This window comes from Lycium barbarum, chromosome 1, assembly GCF_019175385.1.
Source record: "Lycium barbarum isolate Lr01 chromosome 1, ASM1917538v2, whole genome shotgun sequence".
Taxonomy (NCBI): Eukaryota; Viridiplantae; Streptophyta; class Magnoliopsida; order Solanales; family Solanaceae; genus Lycium; species Lycium barbarum.
The window spans coordinates 171,225,917-171,241,395 of record NC_083337.1 but is presented as its reverse complement, the minus strand read 5'-3'; the positions used below and the strand labels follow the sequence as shown (position 1 = coordinate 171,241,395).

General features: G+C 34.3%; 3 protein-coding genes across 3 annotated transcripts; 1 reads left to right on the top strand and 2 right to left on the bottom strand.

Annotated features, from left to right (window-relative positions):
- The first annotated feature begins 4,440 nt into the window (after positions 1-4,440).
- On the top strand, positions 4,441-8,933 carry LOC132608302 (NPL4-like protein 1). Its single transcript, XM_060322346.1, has 2 exons — positions 4,441-5,600; positions 8,268-8,933. Exons 1-2 carry the CDS (start codon positions 4,617-4,619, stop codon positions 8,520-8,522), a joined length of 1,239 nt encoding a protein of 412 aa, XP_060178329.1. The 5' UTR covers positions 4,441-4,616; the 3' UTR covers positions 8,523-8,933.
- Positions 8,934-9,402: 469 nt separating this feature from the next.
- Positions 9,403-10,970, bottom strand: LOC132608296 (histone H2AX-like). Its single transcript, XM_060322342.1, has 2 exons — positions 10,386-10,970; positions 9,403-9,840 (listed from the first exon to the last, which is right to left on the bottom strand). The coding sequence occupies exons 1-2, from the start codon at positions 10,581-10,583 to the stop codon at positions 9,625-9,627; spliced, it is 414 nt and encodes a 137-aa protein (XP_060178325.1). The 5' UTR covers positions 10,584-10,970; the 3' UTR covers positions 9,403-9,624.
- Positions 10,971-11,277: 307 nt separating this feature from the next.
- On the bottom strand, positions 11,278-12,022 carry LOC132608289 (histone H2AX-like). The gene is made up of 2 exons (XM_060322335.1): positions 11,733-12,022; positions 11,278-11,638 (listed from the first exon to the last, which is right to left on the bottom strand). Exons 1-2 carry the CDS (start codon positions 11,937-11,939, stop codon positions 11,417-11,419), a joined length of 429 nt encoding a protein of 142 aa, XP_060178318.1. The 5' UTR covers positions 11,940-12,022; the 3' UTR covers positions 11,278-11,416.
- Positions 12,023-15,479: the final 3,457 nt, after the last annotated feature.

The window sequence follows — 15,479 nt, the reverse complement described above, 5'->3', positions numbered from 1 at the left end:
AAAAAGGGAGAAAGGAGTAACAACGGCTAGAGGTTTTATCTTGTATTTCGGGCTGGGCTGGGCTGCAGCCACTACCAATGAACAAGGAGAGGACAAGAGAGTAGAATCCAAAGTCTTGGAAATGGACCAAGGGGCCCATAAACGGTCCCCACAGTTTTGGGAGTCATGGACATGATTGATTTGATTTAATCTCTTCCACATACTTAGTAGGCGTTTGGTCATGAGTTTTGAAACTATGATTTTAAATCAGCGTTTGGACATGTATTTTATACATGATTTGAAATTATGGCTTCAAACTTTAAATCATTCAAAAAAATATGGTTTTAATTTTTTTAAATATAAAATTTAACGCATAAGTTTATATTTTGTAAAAAAAAACTCATAAGTTGATAGGTATTTTTAATAATTAACTTCATCAATCATTTGTCAATCTCATTAAATTCCACCAAATTTTATTTATGTCTACCAACCTTTTAATTTTCTAAAAATAGACCCGTAGTTTAATTTTATTTATTGAACTAAAATTTGATCAATTGATGTTGTATTTTTAGAAAGATCTTCTAGTATTAATTTTGAGCCGATTGTTATGAATTAGCGTATTAATTTTGTTATGAACTATGACTTGCTCATTTGATAAGATTGTATAAGAATTGAGAATGTTTTGATAGTTTTCACAACTTGTGGAGTTTTTATGTCTATAAGAGAAAATACTCTTTAAGCTATCCAAATTGCATATCCAAATATGATTTCAAATCATGTTCAAATTGGGCCTTATGGTCAACTTGAGTTGGTACAGGAGTATTCAAATTCAAAATCTTATGCAACTTTCCAATGGACCATAAAGTATTTGATCGTTACTACACTTTTATGTTCTTTTTGGTTTTGGATGCCTCCTTTGCCTTTCCTGTCCCTGATTGTCTCATCAAAACTTTCCTCCTCCTCCTCCCACTAAAAATGCAAAGAAAAAGAACCAACAACAAAGCTAAAATAGGTCCACAAAAAAATTATCTTTCTATGCCTTTTATTTGTCTTCTTGGATTTCCAAGTAAATGTTATGGATTTTAGTCTATTTTTCTGTTTAAACACTAGAATCATGCCTTGACAAGTTCTGAATTAATTTTGGGTCGTATTCATATAGTTATATAACTAAATGGCCCCTTAAAACTGACATGATTTATTAATTAGACATTTTAACTTATCTAGTGATCAGTGAGATACCTCGTTCAATAGAAATGTGTCTCTTAAACATATGAACCCTATAGCATGTGATGCAAAAGATGTTTTTGAGTGCGTGATTGTGCTGACTTGCATAAATTCTTCTCAAGGAATTTTCTGAAGTTGTTGCCTTGTTCATCTTCGTGGGTCTTCCTGGATGAGTCAGCTTGGGTTGAGAACTAGAAGAAGAGGATGCAAAAAAGAACCGGTGCAAATTTTGCTTTTAAAAAGTGTCTCTTATTAAGTTTTGAGTCTTTATATTCATTTCTTTGATTTTGTGGGAGAAAATTGTAGGGAAATCAAACGCTATTAGTGCTTTGATACTTCATTTTCACATGCTTGACATTGCTGACATATGTGTTTAAAAGACATATTTCTACCTGGTCACTAATAAAATTGAAGTGACTTATTGACAAATCATGTCAATTTCAAGGGGTTGTCTAAACATTTAGCCTAATCATTTCTTTGTTGCCTAATCAGTTTCAGTTCCTATTCTCCTTTATGTTGTCAAATCCGCTAGGTGAGGAATTTTGTTGTATACATTTTACAAGGTGGTACAGAACCCAATGTTGGGCCACTTTTAGTCTAAGTTTTGTCAATTTGCATTAATTGTTTTGTTATCTTTTATATTCTGTGTACAAAAGTTGAATGATGGTTATAAAACAAACGAAACATTTAGGGCGCTTTTGGTACGAAGGAAAGTATTTTTTTCAAGGAAAATATATTTATTTTTTTTGAAAAATAAGTGGTGTTAATATTTATTTTCTTGTGTTTGATAATTAAATAGAAAATATTGTTCCCAAAAAATTGTAAATAATCTAATCAAACACTATAAGGGCAGGGGATGGATGGTAGGAGCGTGGGTAGTGGAAATGGGGGTGAGATGTAATGAATGGTGGGGAGAAGACAATAATTATGGAATGTTACTGGTGAAATTTGTTTTTCCTCCCTTCACTAAGGAATTCATTTTACTCACTTTTAAGAAATTAATTTTCTTAAAGAAAATATTTTTTAAAATTTTGGACTAACCAAACATAAAAATTGGAGAAATTGTCTTCCTCCGTACCAAACACACCCATAGTCCCTTTTGGTTTTCCTAGTTTGGTCCACCAACCGAAACATCGCGCCATGATGGCACCATTCAATGGCATGACAATATATTACACGGGTTATCGAAGGTGTGAATAGTATGGCTGGGACAGTTATTTTATAAAATTTACACCATATCAATTTTTCGGTTATTTCATTTTGTAGAACCAAAATTAGACTTTCGAAACCGTCTCATCGTCTCGGTTTTTCTTCGGTATGAGTACGGTTCGGTTAATTTTCGATTTTTTTTTTTTAAAAGAACATCATGCTATATTCACTAGTAAAAGTAATAGACACGATATCATGCATATTTCTATAGGACTTTACAAAAAATCTCTAGACATTTTTACTATTTAAAAGGTGATGAATCAAGAAAATATGGAAGACGACAAGAATAAAGATTGATCACGTTATTTTATGGTAGTGTAAAAAAATATTAAGCAAAAACAAAAAGTATAAATTAGATCGTACGAGGGGACAAAACTCAATCAAGATGAGACTCAAGAACTGAGTCTACTAAAATTAAGTATCCAAAATATGAGAAATTTTAAATCATACGGGAGGAAATATATCTATTACTTTGTAGCTTCCTATCCTAGATCGTTGGAATGCCTTCTAGTCAGAGGCGAATCTAGGATTTCTAGAGTATGGGTTCACCACTAAAAAAAGAAGAAGGAAAAATATATTAAGTGGGTATTGATCTCTAGACCTCTAAGTAAATAACTCAACATTCAACCAAGTGCACCATTTAGCCTTCTTATAGCATGTGTTCCTGCAGTTAATATTATATATATTTTTTAAAAATATATACATAAAATACCTAGTTTTTACGGAGAGACCATGTATTAACGTGACCCAAAATTAGTGCATAAAATCGCCCCTGCTTGTAGTTTACAAGCTAGTTACTACTCGAGATGGTAAAACTAATTTAATTTCAATAGGAGTAGTATAATAGATTTCAGAGTTGAAACTTTAAGTGTTAATTATGTTGTCGGCTTGTAATTGTTTTCATCTCCCGAACCTAAGGCGAAAATTTTATATATAGAATATATTTTACAGATATAAACTTATTCGGTACGATTCGGTATTTTTTCTGTTTATTTTTATAAAATTAAAAACCGATCATAAATTTATATAAAATCCGTCGATTTTATTAAAATAAATCTACAAATCGATTCGGTACAGTACGGTTCGATCAGTTAAGTCGGTTTTTAAAAACCATTCACACTCCCGTTATCCTATGTAGGGAACCTTTTTGCATTATCAGATTAACATTTGAGACCATTCATTTGCAATATATCACTTTATTTATTTTCAATTGGATGGAATTTTTTTTTGTTCTAATTAATTCTAGTTGTGATTATAGCAGCAAATAGACGTATGCAATGATTTTTTGTTCTATGAGTTTCTTTAACACCACTTGATCCTTTTATGCAATTATAGAAATTAATGGAGACATCCTAAGTTTCATATTTATTTTTATAATGTTGGCTTTAAGATTAATTTTTATGAAGAAAGATAATCATTGACAAATTATATTATCGACCTCAATTTATTTAAAAGTGAAGCATAATAATAGCAGTAGTTGTATTGCATCGTCCAACATTCAACACAAAAGTGAAAAGGGTCATTTGCCCGACTATCCTTCAAAGGCACTGCTCTTTAATTTTTGCTCCTCAAATTGGTGGTCTTTAATTTTTATCTTTCACTTAAACTCCGAGGTTCTTGGTTTGAACCTCAGCTCAGTTAAAAAAAAAAAAATCGCAAGGCAGCATTTCATAGCAAAGTTAGGCCTATTCAGGCAAAAGTTAGGCCTTAGGCAGAGTTTTGAATGCAAAACTTTGTCTTGCGATTTTTTTTTTTTTAATTGAGCTGGGGTTCAAACTTAGAACCTCGGAGTATTAAGCGAAGGACAAAAATTAAAAACCACCAATTTGAGGAGCAAAAATTAAAGACGAGTGGCTTTGAAGGACAATCCGCACAAAAAAATGAAGTGAAAACATGTCCAATTGTGAGTCCAGCCCAAAGCAAGTCCAAACCCAAATCTAATCAGGACCGATCTGCAAAGTCCAGCCCAATCCAAAATAGAATAGGAGAGCAGTGTTCCTTTATTATATGCTTTACGTAATTCACGATTGGACCAGTAAATTCCTACTTCTTGGTCGGTTCAAGTTCCAGATTCTGTAAACCTCTCTTGCAGAGCACTTCAATGGTGTTCATCTACATATACACCTCATCAATTCCCTTAAACTCAGCATAGTAATCTCTCAGATTTCTCTATATTCTTGCTGTACAAAGATTAAGTCGCCAAGATGATGATCAGAATCAGAAGCAGAGATGGATTAGAACGAGTCAGAATCGACAATCCCCACGCCACAATTTCCCAACTCAAATCCCAAATCGAATCCCAGCTTCGTGTTCCACTTCAATCCCAAACCCTATCTACAAATCAAAACCTCTTACTCGCCAAAACCCCTGATGATTGGTCTCGTTTCACCGATATGGCTAACCCTAATTCCCCGATTTCAACCCTAAACCTCACCCACGGTTCCATGGTCTATCTCGCTTACGAAGGTGAACGAACCGTTCCCGGTCCAGCTGTCAACCCGGCCGGTTCATTCGGCAAAAAGATGACCATGGATGACCTAATAGCCAAACAAATGCGAGTTACAAGACAAGAAAACCCTCACTGTGAGCTCGTTTCATTCGATCGCGATGCTGCGAACGCGTTTCAGCATTATGTTAATGAGACATTAGCCTTTGCTGTGAAACGGGCCGGGTTTATGTATGGTACGGTTTCACCCGAGGGCAAAGTCGAAGTGGATTTTATTTACGAGCCGCCACAGCAAGGGACTGAGGAAAGCTTGTTGCTTTTTCGCGATCCTGAAGAGGAGAAATGTGTGGATGCAATAGCTATTGGATTAGGGATGAGGAAAGTTGGGTTTATATTTACACAGACAATTAGTCAGGATAAGAAGGATTACACAATGTCGACCGTGGAAGTTCTACAGGCGGCTGAGTTACAGGCGGAGGGCGATTTGAAGGAGTGGGTGACGGCTATAGTTAAGCTTGAAGTGAATGAGGATGGCGCTGCGGATGTACATTTTGAGGCTTTTCAGATGAGTGATATGTGTATTAGATTGTTTAAGGAAGGGTGGTTTGAGACAGAGGTTAATAAGGATGAGGTTGATCCAAAGCTTTCTAAGATGAAGAAAGACGTGGTGTTAGGAGTAAAGGACACCAAAGAAGTTGATAACGACTTTTTCTTGGTTGTTGTCAAGATTGCTGATCACCAGGTGCGTTGGGTTTTTTTGCTTATTTTTTCTTTGTGTTGTGTGCTGCTTATTGTGTTCATTAGTTGCTCGAACTTGATTATGAATTACGCTTGTTTGTTTTCCTTAAATTGCATAAAGTGAGTAACTTTATATCATACTATGAGGAGAAAAATGAAGGCAGTGACAAACAGAACTGAACAGAAGAGAATACTACACTACTGATAAGAATTAGCAGTAGAAACGTCTAATTATGAGGTAAAGGTGTCTTTTTTAATCGGTCTTTCGTTGGAACTACTGAGGATAGTGAAACCTTACTATGCTTTGAAACACATGCTTAATTTAAGTAACTGTATGCTTTAGTTGATTTTTATAGCAGATAGGTTGTTGGTTAAAGCCCCTAAGTAGATATCTGTTGTCATATGCCTTCACCCAACATTTAGAGTCTGTTAGGCTACCTACTAACTTATGGTTTCTTGTGTGGTTTGATAACATCTTAAAAAGTCGGAAGATCTCTGTGATATCAGAAGGGTCGTGAAGCTCGATTGACCTAATCACTCTCCTCATCTTTTAGATCATCTAATCATCCTTTTTTGTGGTTCACTTCCTAAAGCTGCTATGTTTTAAAGATTTTTGGGCAATGTAGTCTGCTTTTCTTTCTTTTTTCTTTCAGTAGGTGATGTAGCATGTTTCATTATATCCGGTTGCGGACCTAGGATATATATCAAGGGGTGTCAAAATAGATATGTTGCTACACAGGTTCGAACACACAACCTTAGGCAACTTTTGCAACCCCTTAACCACTGCGCTAAACCATCAACTCCGCCCCTGATTATATCTTTTGTCTCTTTTTTGCTCTTTCAGCTTGTCATCTTTCTTTTAGCTGTAGTTGTGACACCTGATGAGAGAACTCTGCGTTGTTTTCTTTTTTCCACTTTTTAGGCGTCACATGAAGCATGGTTTGCAGACATGAACACATCTATCTATGCTCATTTTTATAAGGTCAAGAGAACATCGCTAGGGATAGTTTCAAGTGTGGAATTAGGGAAAACTTAGCCTGAGGTCATTGGACTGTCCAATGTTTACGCTTGAGCATGATTGACCTGGAAATATTTAGGCTACAACTTTGACTACATTATAAAATTACCAAACTTGAGAATCAGTCCATCTACACTTCTGTAAAAGTATTACTGTTAGAATCAACTCGTATGTTTCCATTAAGGAGAAAATACTTTTACTTGATTTAAAAAAAAAAAAAAATGTTTGCATTAAGGAGTTCTTCTTCGACTTCATTAGAAAATTTCCACGGAACAATAGCATCGAATCTTTCCATTAAGGAGTTATTCCACATTCTTCTTCATTCAGTTTTTCTTCAATAATTGTAACCCCTCTCGCTTGATGTTGATCATGTGATAAATATGATACAGCAGTGTGTTAGCTGTTGTTGCTATTGATTGTGGTCCTGACAGGTTGGATATATTTTCAAGTGAGAAGTACTTAGTAAAATTACTTTATTTCATCAAAAAGAAGTTGTCTTTCTCAGGAAAAGAAAGAACATATTAATGAAATCTCTGAAGCTTTAAGATTTCAATCATAAAGGCAATGCTCTCAAATCTAGTTTTCTCAATCCTTTGAATTTGATCTATATGTAGGGACCTAAAGTATTTGATTAAGCAAAGTGCACGGCAAACGTTGTTTTCCGAATGCCTGCCTAGGACACCATGGCAAGTGGCTTGACAATAAGGCTTTGGATAGAGAATACACTATATTATAGTATACTTGCTGTGAAGTGTGGTAGTACATTCTCAACATGAAACTTGCAAATTTAGTGTATTTCAAACTGTAATTCAAGATGATCCAAAATCTCCTCCTCTGTTTGTTCAGATGACCTCTTATTAATTGCATTTGAATCATTCGGTTTGGTGGGGTTTGAATGCTTTTTGTTGCGTGATCTTCAGTTGTGATTAGGCTATAGTGAGGAAAATAGTCATGTTGCTTTATCTTCTGATATAGTTGGTGATCTATGATAAAATTTAATAGCTTGTGAAAGCAACAATGTGCACTTAACTTGAGTCAAATATTTAAGAATCATGTGATAGCTGTCTCTGACTAACATCAAATCAAATACTTTCTGATTAGGTAGGATGAAGCAATGGTACTAGGTGGTGTTCCTTTCATTTCTGTTTTCTCTCTTGAAGCCAAAAAATCAAAAGAATCCCTAGGATGTGACATTCATTTTTGATGATTATCAGTTGAATCTCTAAGCCTGCATTTAGTATAGGGCAGCTTTACCACTTTACCAGTTTTTAAAATATAGGATTTGGGGGAAGTTCTCAGTTCTGATGTATATTAAAGTAAAACTAGAGCCTACTATTGGCTATAAATTCTGCCAGTGGCTATAATCAACGAAAATTGAGTCTCCATAGGTGAAAGGGATGCAAAAAGTGATGTCCTTGACAGTACAATGTTGATACCTGTTATTTTATCATTTTTCTTTACCTTTCTTTTTTGATATATATTTTGCACATGCATACTGTCATTGCCAATTGTTGGATGGATGTTTAAGTGGATCCTTTGACCCCCTCTTGACTTTGTCTTAATGTCCTTTTCTTTCATACTAGTGATATATATTTATTTGAAGCGCTTGTTCTTATTTGCTCTCATCTCATGTGAATTTTTATGAATGTGCAGGGTCCACTTTCTACAGCATTTCCCATTGAAAACAGGAATGTTCCAGTGAGCATGAAAGCATTGAAGGATCATTTCAACCGAACAAAGAGTCTTTCTTTTGTGAAGCGAATCTCCGATTTCCATCTGCTACTGCTGGTGGCCAAGTTTCTGGATATTAATGCAGATGTTCCTGCTTTGGCGGGATGCGTGCATACACAGTCAGCTGTCCCAGAAGGTTACCAGCTCCTTATAGAATCCATGGCTAGTGCCTCTTGAGCAGCAGTATCGCAGTTTAATTAGAAGAACAGTCATCAGGTACTGCAACAACAAAGCATCCAGTGACATTCTCTGAGTCCTTATGCTTTCACTCTAGTGTGTGGCAGACATGTTTGCAGTGCAGAAATCCTATTGTTATATTGACCACCAATGTGTTTGGTTACTTTGGTTAAATTATAGTACTTGCTTTAATACAGCTGGTTGGAGTTAAATTCATGGGTTAGGGTTGTTTACCTTGTGACTCTCTTCTCATAGAGCAGTCTTCCTTGAGCATCGAGCCCATTATGTTTATTGCATGTTTTAGTGTCTGCTGGTATAATTCCTCGTTCTTTTATTTCATCTTTTTATCATAAAGGTTCTAAAACTCTGGTTGCGGAAACCATTTATAATTCCATTTAAGGTTATTTATAAGTTGCAGTCTTTTGAAGCTCGCAGTTTGCTCAAGACTGGTCTCTCCTCTACATTATCATTGGCAAAAGATCATTATCCTTCCAAGAAAACATTTGAAATTTAGACTAAGTACTCAACTTGAATGGTAAGTGCACAGATGATTATTCTTTTTTAACACAAACGATCAATGCCTCGAGGATCATTCCCAATCCTCTTTTCTTTTATTAATAATCCATATATTTGTTCTCTTGTATAAAGACATGGAAGTGATAACTAGATGCATCCTGCGATAAATTTCTTTTTCACAAGCTTGATGCTTATTTTTCATTCTTCCCCAAATCCGGTAGGCGAATTATCCTATCTTTCACACGTATGTTGAGGCACAAACATAAATTGGTGTAGTCTGTGAAACACGCTGAAATAGAACGACGGCAGCTAATATTGTGCTTGTCATTATTGGAAAATTCAGAAAGAGATGCCATTTGGTCAGTTAGCCATTCAAAAGAGTGTTGTATTCATGAGTACAAGTGGGTCTTAACATGATAAAAACTTTTTCCAATTGGGAAGAGTACAATTTTGTATACTAGTATCTACTTCTAATTATAATAGGTAACTTGAAAAGAAAGTACATAACCTATTCAGATCAGTCAAAAAAGCTGTCTGTAAATAATTCTGAAACCGTCACTACATAAGTTAAATCTGAAAACAATGACTAAAAGGCTTGTGAAGCAGAGTCATCTCTGCCTTTGCCACTCTTCTTGGGTAACAAAGTCTGGTGAATGTTGGGCAAAACACCACCATCTGCAATGGTCACATCACCTAGAAGCTTGCTCAACTCCTCGTCATTCCTCACTGCAAGTTGGATGTGTCTTGGTACTATCCTATTCTTCTTATTGTCTCTTGCTGCATTCCCTGCAAGCTCCAAAACCTGCACATTACAATCATATAAAAGAAAAGGATTAAGTTTCCATTATCAATGTAATAACATGATCGTTACCCGAGTATCTTTTTCATTTCATTGTTTCCAGGGATTTTGTCTTAATGGGTTATGGAGTTTATGTTTATCATAGAAGAACTATTTTTCTTATAAATCAGATGACTGGATTGTGTAAATAACTTTAGTTCATAGAACTTTGAAGTCGGAGAGAAAAAGATACAACATACCCAGTGAAATCCATCTCGGGAGGGTAAAGTGTACGCAGACCTTACCTCTACCTCAGAAGTCAAAGAGAAAAAGAATGCTTGCGTGCAATGATTAAACACGTTTCGGTTCTCACAGTTTAGGTACAGAACAACAGAATAATTTGTATTTTTGAACAACCTATCAATCAATCCCACTTCCAGTTTGAAATAATTGGATTTGACGAAATGAATCTCATATATCTATTCGTATCCTTTTTAGATGTGAAATATGCGATGTAGAATATATTGTTTTGAGTGAACATTGATCCATATGGATGGGAGATTAGTTACCTCAGCGGCTAAATATTCGAGAACAGCGGCGAGATAGACAGGGGCACCAGCGCCAACACGTTCTGCATATTTGCCCGCTTTCAGAAAACGAGCAATTCTGCCAACGGGGAATTGGAGGCCTGCCTTCTGAGATCTGGATGTCGATTTGGAGGACTTTGGTTTGCCTCTTCCTCCCTTTGTTGAGCCTGCGGAACTCATTGGGTTTGTTTACTGCTTATGGAAATGAGAATTTTGAATTGTATCAAACTGTCAAGCAAGTTTATGAGAACGTGAAAACATGGATCACCACGAGGATTTGCCTTATATACGCTTTCTGAATGGCGGGTTTGTCATAATTTGCTTCTTCTCCTTGGTTGATAGAGGATGATATGGATTTTTAGTGAGGCAGAAGAAAAGAACCCCGTGGCCGAAAAAAGAATGGGAAAAAGAGAGCAAAACACGATGTGTTTGTTAGAAAAATAAGGTGCATTCGACTCGATAAATTAATTGCTGCTACTTGTATTTCAGACGACATTTTTGGATGGTGTAGCCCAAACTGTACTATCCATAGGATAGTCTAGCTAACAATTAGCCTTAGAAATTAACAAATATAAGTGAAAATATGCATATCATTTGTTAAACACCAATGCAATAAGTTTTATCATAGAAAAGCGTATAACTAATTCTGGTCCTCATTTTTCAGTTTACAACCCAGTATTCAACTAAATAAAAAGCAACCCATAAATTCTTAGTTCATTTTATACACAGTGCAGAATTGATGTTCAATTAAACAAAACGTGCTGATCCAATATTGTACATCAACATGAGATCTTTCTTTGGATCAAGTAGCGGATTTTTATTTTTTATTTTTACTCTCCGATCAAATTAAATGTAAATGTGCAGCAAACCAAAATGAAACAAACGATCTTCTCATTCACATATACGGCAATAAACAGAACAAAATGTTATCCCAGAACCAGATACAATTACCAATTCACAAAAACCTACTACAACCTCCTAAGCCGTCGTCTAATTAAATTGAACAGCTAAATCTAGAACTCCTGTGACTGGGATCCAGGTTCTGTTTTCCCCTTTGCATTCTTCTTAGGAAGCAAATTTGAATGAATGTTGGGAAGAACTCCACCATTAGCAATCGTCACCGACCCCAACAACTTGCTAAGTTCTTCATCATTCCTCACAGCAAGTTGTATATGCCTCGGAATAATCCTGTTCTTCTTGTTATCTCTCGCAGCATTCCCAGCAAGCTCTAGCACCTATAAATTTCCACAATCAAAATCACATCAGCCAAACCAAAATAGATAGTAATAATTAACCGAAAAGCAAAATAGAGAAGAAAAAAAAAAGTACCTCAGCAGCAAGATATTCGAGAACTGCAGAGAGATATATAGGTGAACCAGATCCAAGACGTTGAGCATATCGACCCTTTTTCAGATACCTAGCAATACGACCAACAGGGAATTGAAGACCTGCTTTTTGAGATCTGGACACTGATTTTTTTGAACCTTTGGCCTTTCCTCTACCCCCAACTGATTTTGTTTCTGTTGTAGAACTCATGTTGATGAAAGGTTTTTGAAATTTTGATTGGAAGTAAACAAAGACTGATTTCCCGCTATGCTGATCAAGTATAATTTGGTGTACGGTGTTTATATAGAGAGGGGGTGAGTAGAATTACTAGTCCATTTCGGCTTCACGCGGATCGCCAACGTGGACATCTATGACTCTGATTTTAAGGCCACGTGTTGTTATTTCATTGGCTATTTAATTTCACTTGGATCGCCAATCAACTTTGCAGAAATTGGCTCCATTTTAGTTTTGCCGTTTAATTTTTTGTTTTTTCCTTTGATTGCCGCCGAATTATCATTGCTTTAGAATTTGAATTTTGAGCATACATTTTATGACACTAGAAGTAGATTATACGACCAAAAAAATAGAGATTTATTAATATATGTGTACATATATAAACTTCGAGTCGAAAGTAAATAATGAATTAAAAAATACCAGCGAAGGTCACATATGTCATGTTTCTATTCACAAGTTGGCCATGAATAGAAACTACGAATTTTTGTTACTTTTAATGTAGTAGAGCTTGGTTATAGTATGCAACAAAAAGGCATTATGTGTTTTCATTTTTACTAAAAAATATGTGTTTCAGCCTAAAAGTATTTACAAAATCAATACGTGAAGGTTTTATGATAAATTTTACAACAATAAAAATAAAAAAGTCAGTTCAAGTCGTGACAACCACATTGCTACTTTATATAAGCACGGATGAAAACATTTTGTCGTCCTCACATTCATGTCTGTCCTATTGAGCTCTTACACGTGGCACCTGCTGCCCTCATTCCTTTTCCTCAGACAATTTTCACTTTGGCCTTTGTAATGGTGCATTGTTTGACACTAAAGCAATAATTTGTGGATTTCTTCCTATTCCTTACTCCCTCCGATTAATAATAAGTGGTCGCTTTAACTTTTTTGTTTTGGTTCAAAATAAGTGCTTACTTACAGAATTAAGAAGAAATTAATTATTACAAATTTGCCTCTATTTAGATAAGTGAATTTATAATCAAGAAATTATATTAGTCAGGTCTTTAATTAAGAATAGTTTAGTCAAAATATCTAAAAAAATACAAAGAGTTAGTATTTTCTTAAGGAGTGTGCTAACGCTCTTATTGTGAACCGGAGGAAGTATTAAATTACTCTTTTTTTTTTACTTGCCCCTTATATTAAAAAAGTAATAAAAAAAATTCATTTATTTATTTTATCAAATTAAGATAGATTTATTGATTTTTGGTATATTATATACCACTAATTTCTCGATGTGTCTTTATTTTATACATTTTTTTATGAAAAGCAAAACCTACTCTTTTATGGGTTAAAATAAAATAAAAAATTATTGGTCCAAAGTACTCTGATGTAATTGCTTATGTTGTCCTAACTTAATTATCTAAACTACATAAAAGATTTTGTGAATAATTTTGTTGATCGCCTTTGAGATTACTAATTCTAAAAGTAAAAGTAATTAATTGTTATCATATAGCGTTGAAAACGAAGGTAGTATTATCAGTCAAGATGGATTATTATTATTATTATTTGAAAATTTATTGTTTGGTTAACCAAGAATGAATTTAAAGCATATATATATATATATATATATATGAAGAATTAAATTAATTAATATCCAGGTTCATTTTAACAAATTTATTTTCACTTAATTTCGTTTAAAACTAAGCTTAGGTTTTCCAATTTATGATCCTCACTGAGTCGTAATTATTTTACATAGTTTAAATCATAAAGTAATATTGAATTTTGTATTCCTTTGTATTTGCTAATTCTCCTTCTAAACTTTATTCCTCACAAATATTTTTTCTTTAAAGAATATTCAATTATGTGACCAAGAAACTTTAATAATTACAAAGATTTATCAACAAGATATAACTAATGTACCATTATATTTCTTTAATTAAAATTATTATCTTTTTATCATGGAACTAGTTGAAGAGCCTGTTTGGATGGGCTTATGCATATAAGCTGAAAACAGCTTATAAGCCCAAAAAAAAAAAATTGGGGTAGTCTAACTTATTGTTTTTGGCTTATAAGTTGTTTTCAGCTTATAAGCTGCTTTAGATAAGCTAAGTCAAATAGGCCCAATTATTTTTTTGAACTTATTTTAAGCACAAAATGATTTTAAGCTGGCCAGTCAAACACTCAAAAAAACTGAAAACAGCTTATAAGCAACTTATAAGCCAATCCACACGGGCTCGAAGTCTAGAAGGTCGTCTGAGAACGTAAATTGAGGTCTAGGAGATCGAATTTCCTATTGTTCCTTGGTAGCTCAATGCTAGGCGGTCTTTTATTTTCACCTATACAACTTATTTTACATTTCACGACCTTTTAAGTACTAGTACTTCCTCCGTCCCATAATAAGTGTCTCCTTAGTAAAAAACATGCATATTAAGAAATCAATTATGCAACGTAAAATTTATGAAATTACACTATATAATAAAAATAAATTATTTTTTCCTCTTGGTTAGAGCATGTATGACTAGTAATCCTTTTGACATTGGAAATCCAACAATACCAAGTTATTATGTGGGTTTTTTCAATCATCATTTAAATGTTACTTTAACTTGCCAGTTTTTGCCTAAGAGTGGAGTTGAAAAAACTAGTCAATTTATGTCTTGGTTTCTTAAGGTGACACTTATTATGAGACAATTTTTTTTTGCCAAGGCGACACTTGTTATGGGACGGAGAGAGTATTTTTTTTTTTTTTTGGTAACTTTACCTTTCATCTCAGAAATAACCTTACCAATGCAAGCCTATACCAACACATGCAGTTGGGCCGCATAGTTATGTGCTAGTCAAGTATGGTCTCCTATTGCTTGGTGGATTCAATGACTTGAGTTCAGCACAGGATATCCCAGTGTGAAAGCACGGGTGGCAAGTTTTTTGCACTGCTCTTTAATATTTGACCACCATTTAAAATACAATTAAAAAATTACTACTTTTTAAAAACAAAATTAGGAAAAGAATTACCTAGCTAAAATATAAAAAAATTGCAGCATAGGATGATGGAGTTTGAAATTTTTATAAGTGAAACTCCAGCAATCAAATTTATTTTGAATTTCAAACTCCAGGAAAGATTCATCGCGTCCCGAACCTTTATCTGTTCACTTTTATGGAATTTGAACCTTTAATATTTCATTTTTTTTATATAAGTATAGTCCATGAAATTACTCTATTATATTCTTAGGTATCATCCGTGAAATTCGCTGATTATAGTTCTCTATATTTCGGACTAAACTATTTCTAAAGAAATAAGAAGAAATAAATTAAAGGTCATTCTTTTGTCTTTGTTTTCTTCAAAGGGCCATTTTGTTCTCATCGTCCAGTCTACTTAGTATCCAAACGAGCCTCTTTTGATACAACGAATAGCTTGTGGCACTTCGAGGTATTTATGTGAATCCTTGGAACAGAATTATGCGGAAAAAAATTATTGACTTATCAAATTATCTATCAAGCCATTAAAGAGATTCAACAAAGGACATAGACAAACTTGCAATCTAATTTACGTCATGTACAAGCATAAATTGGTTT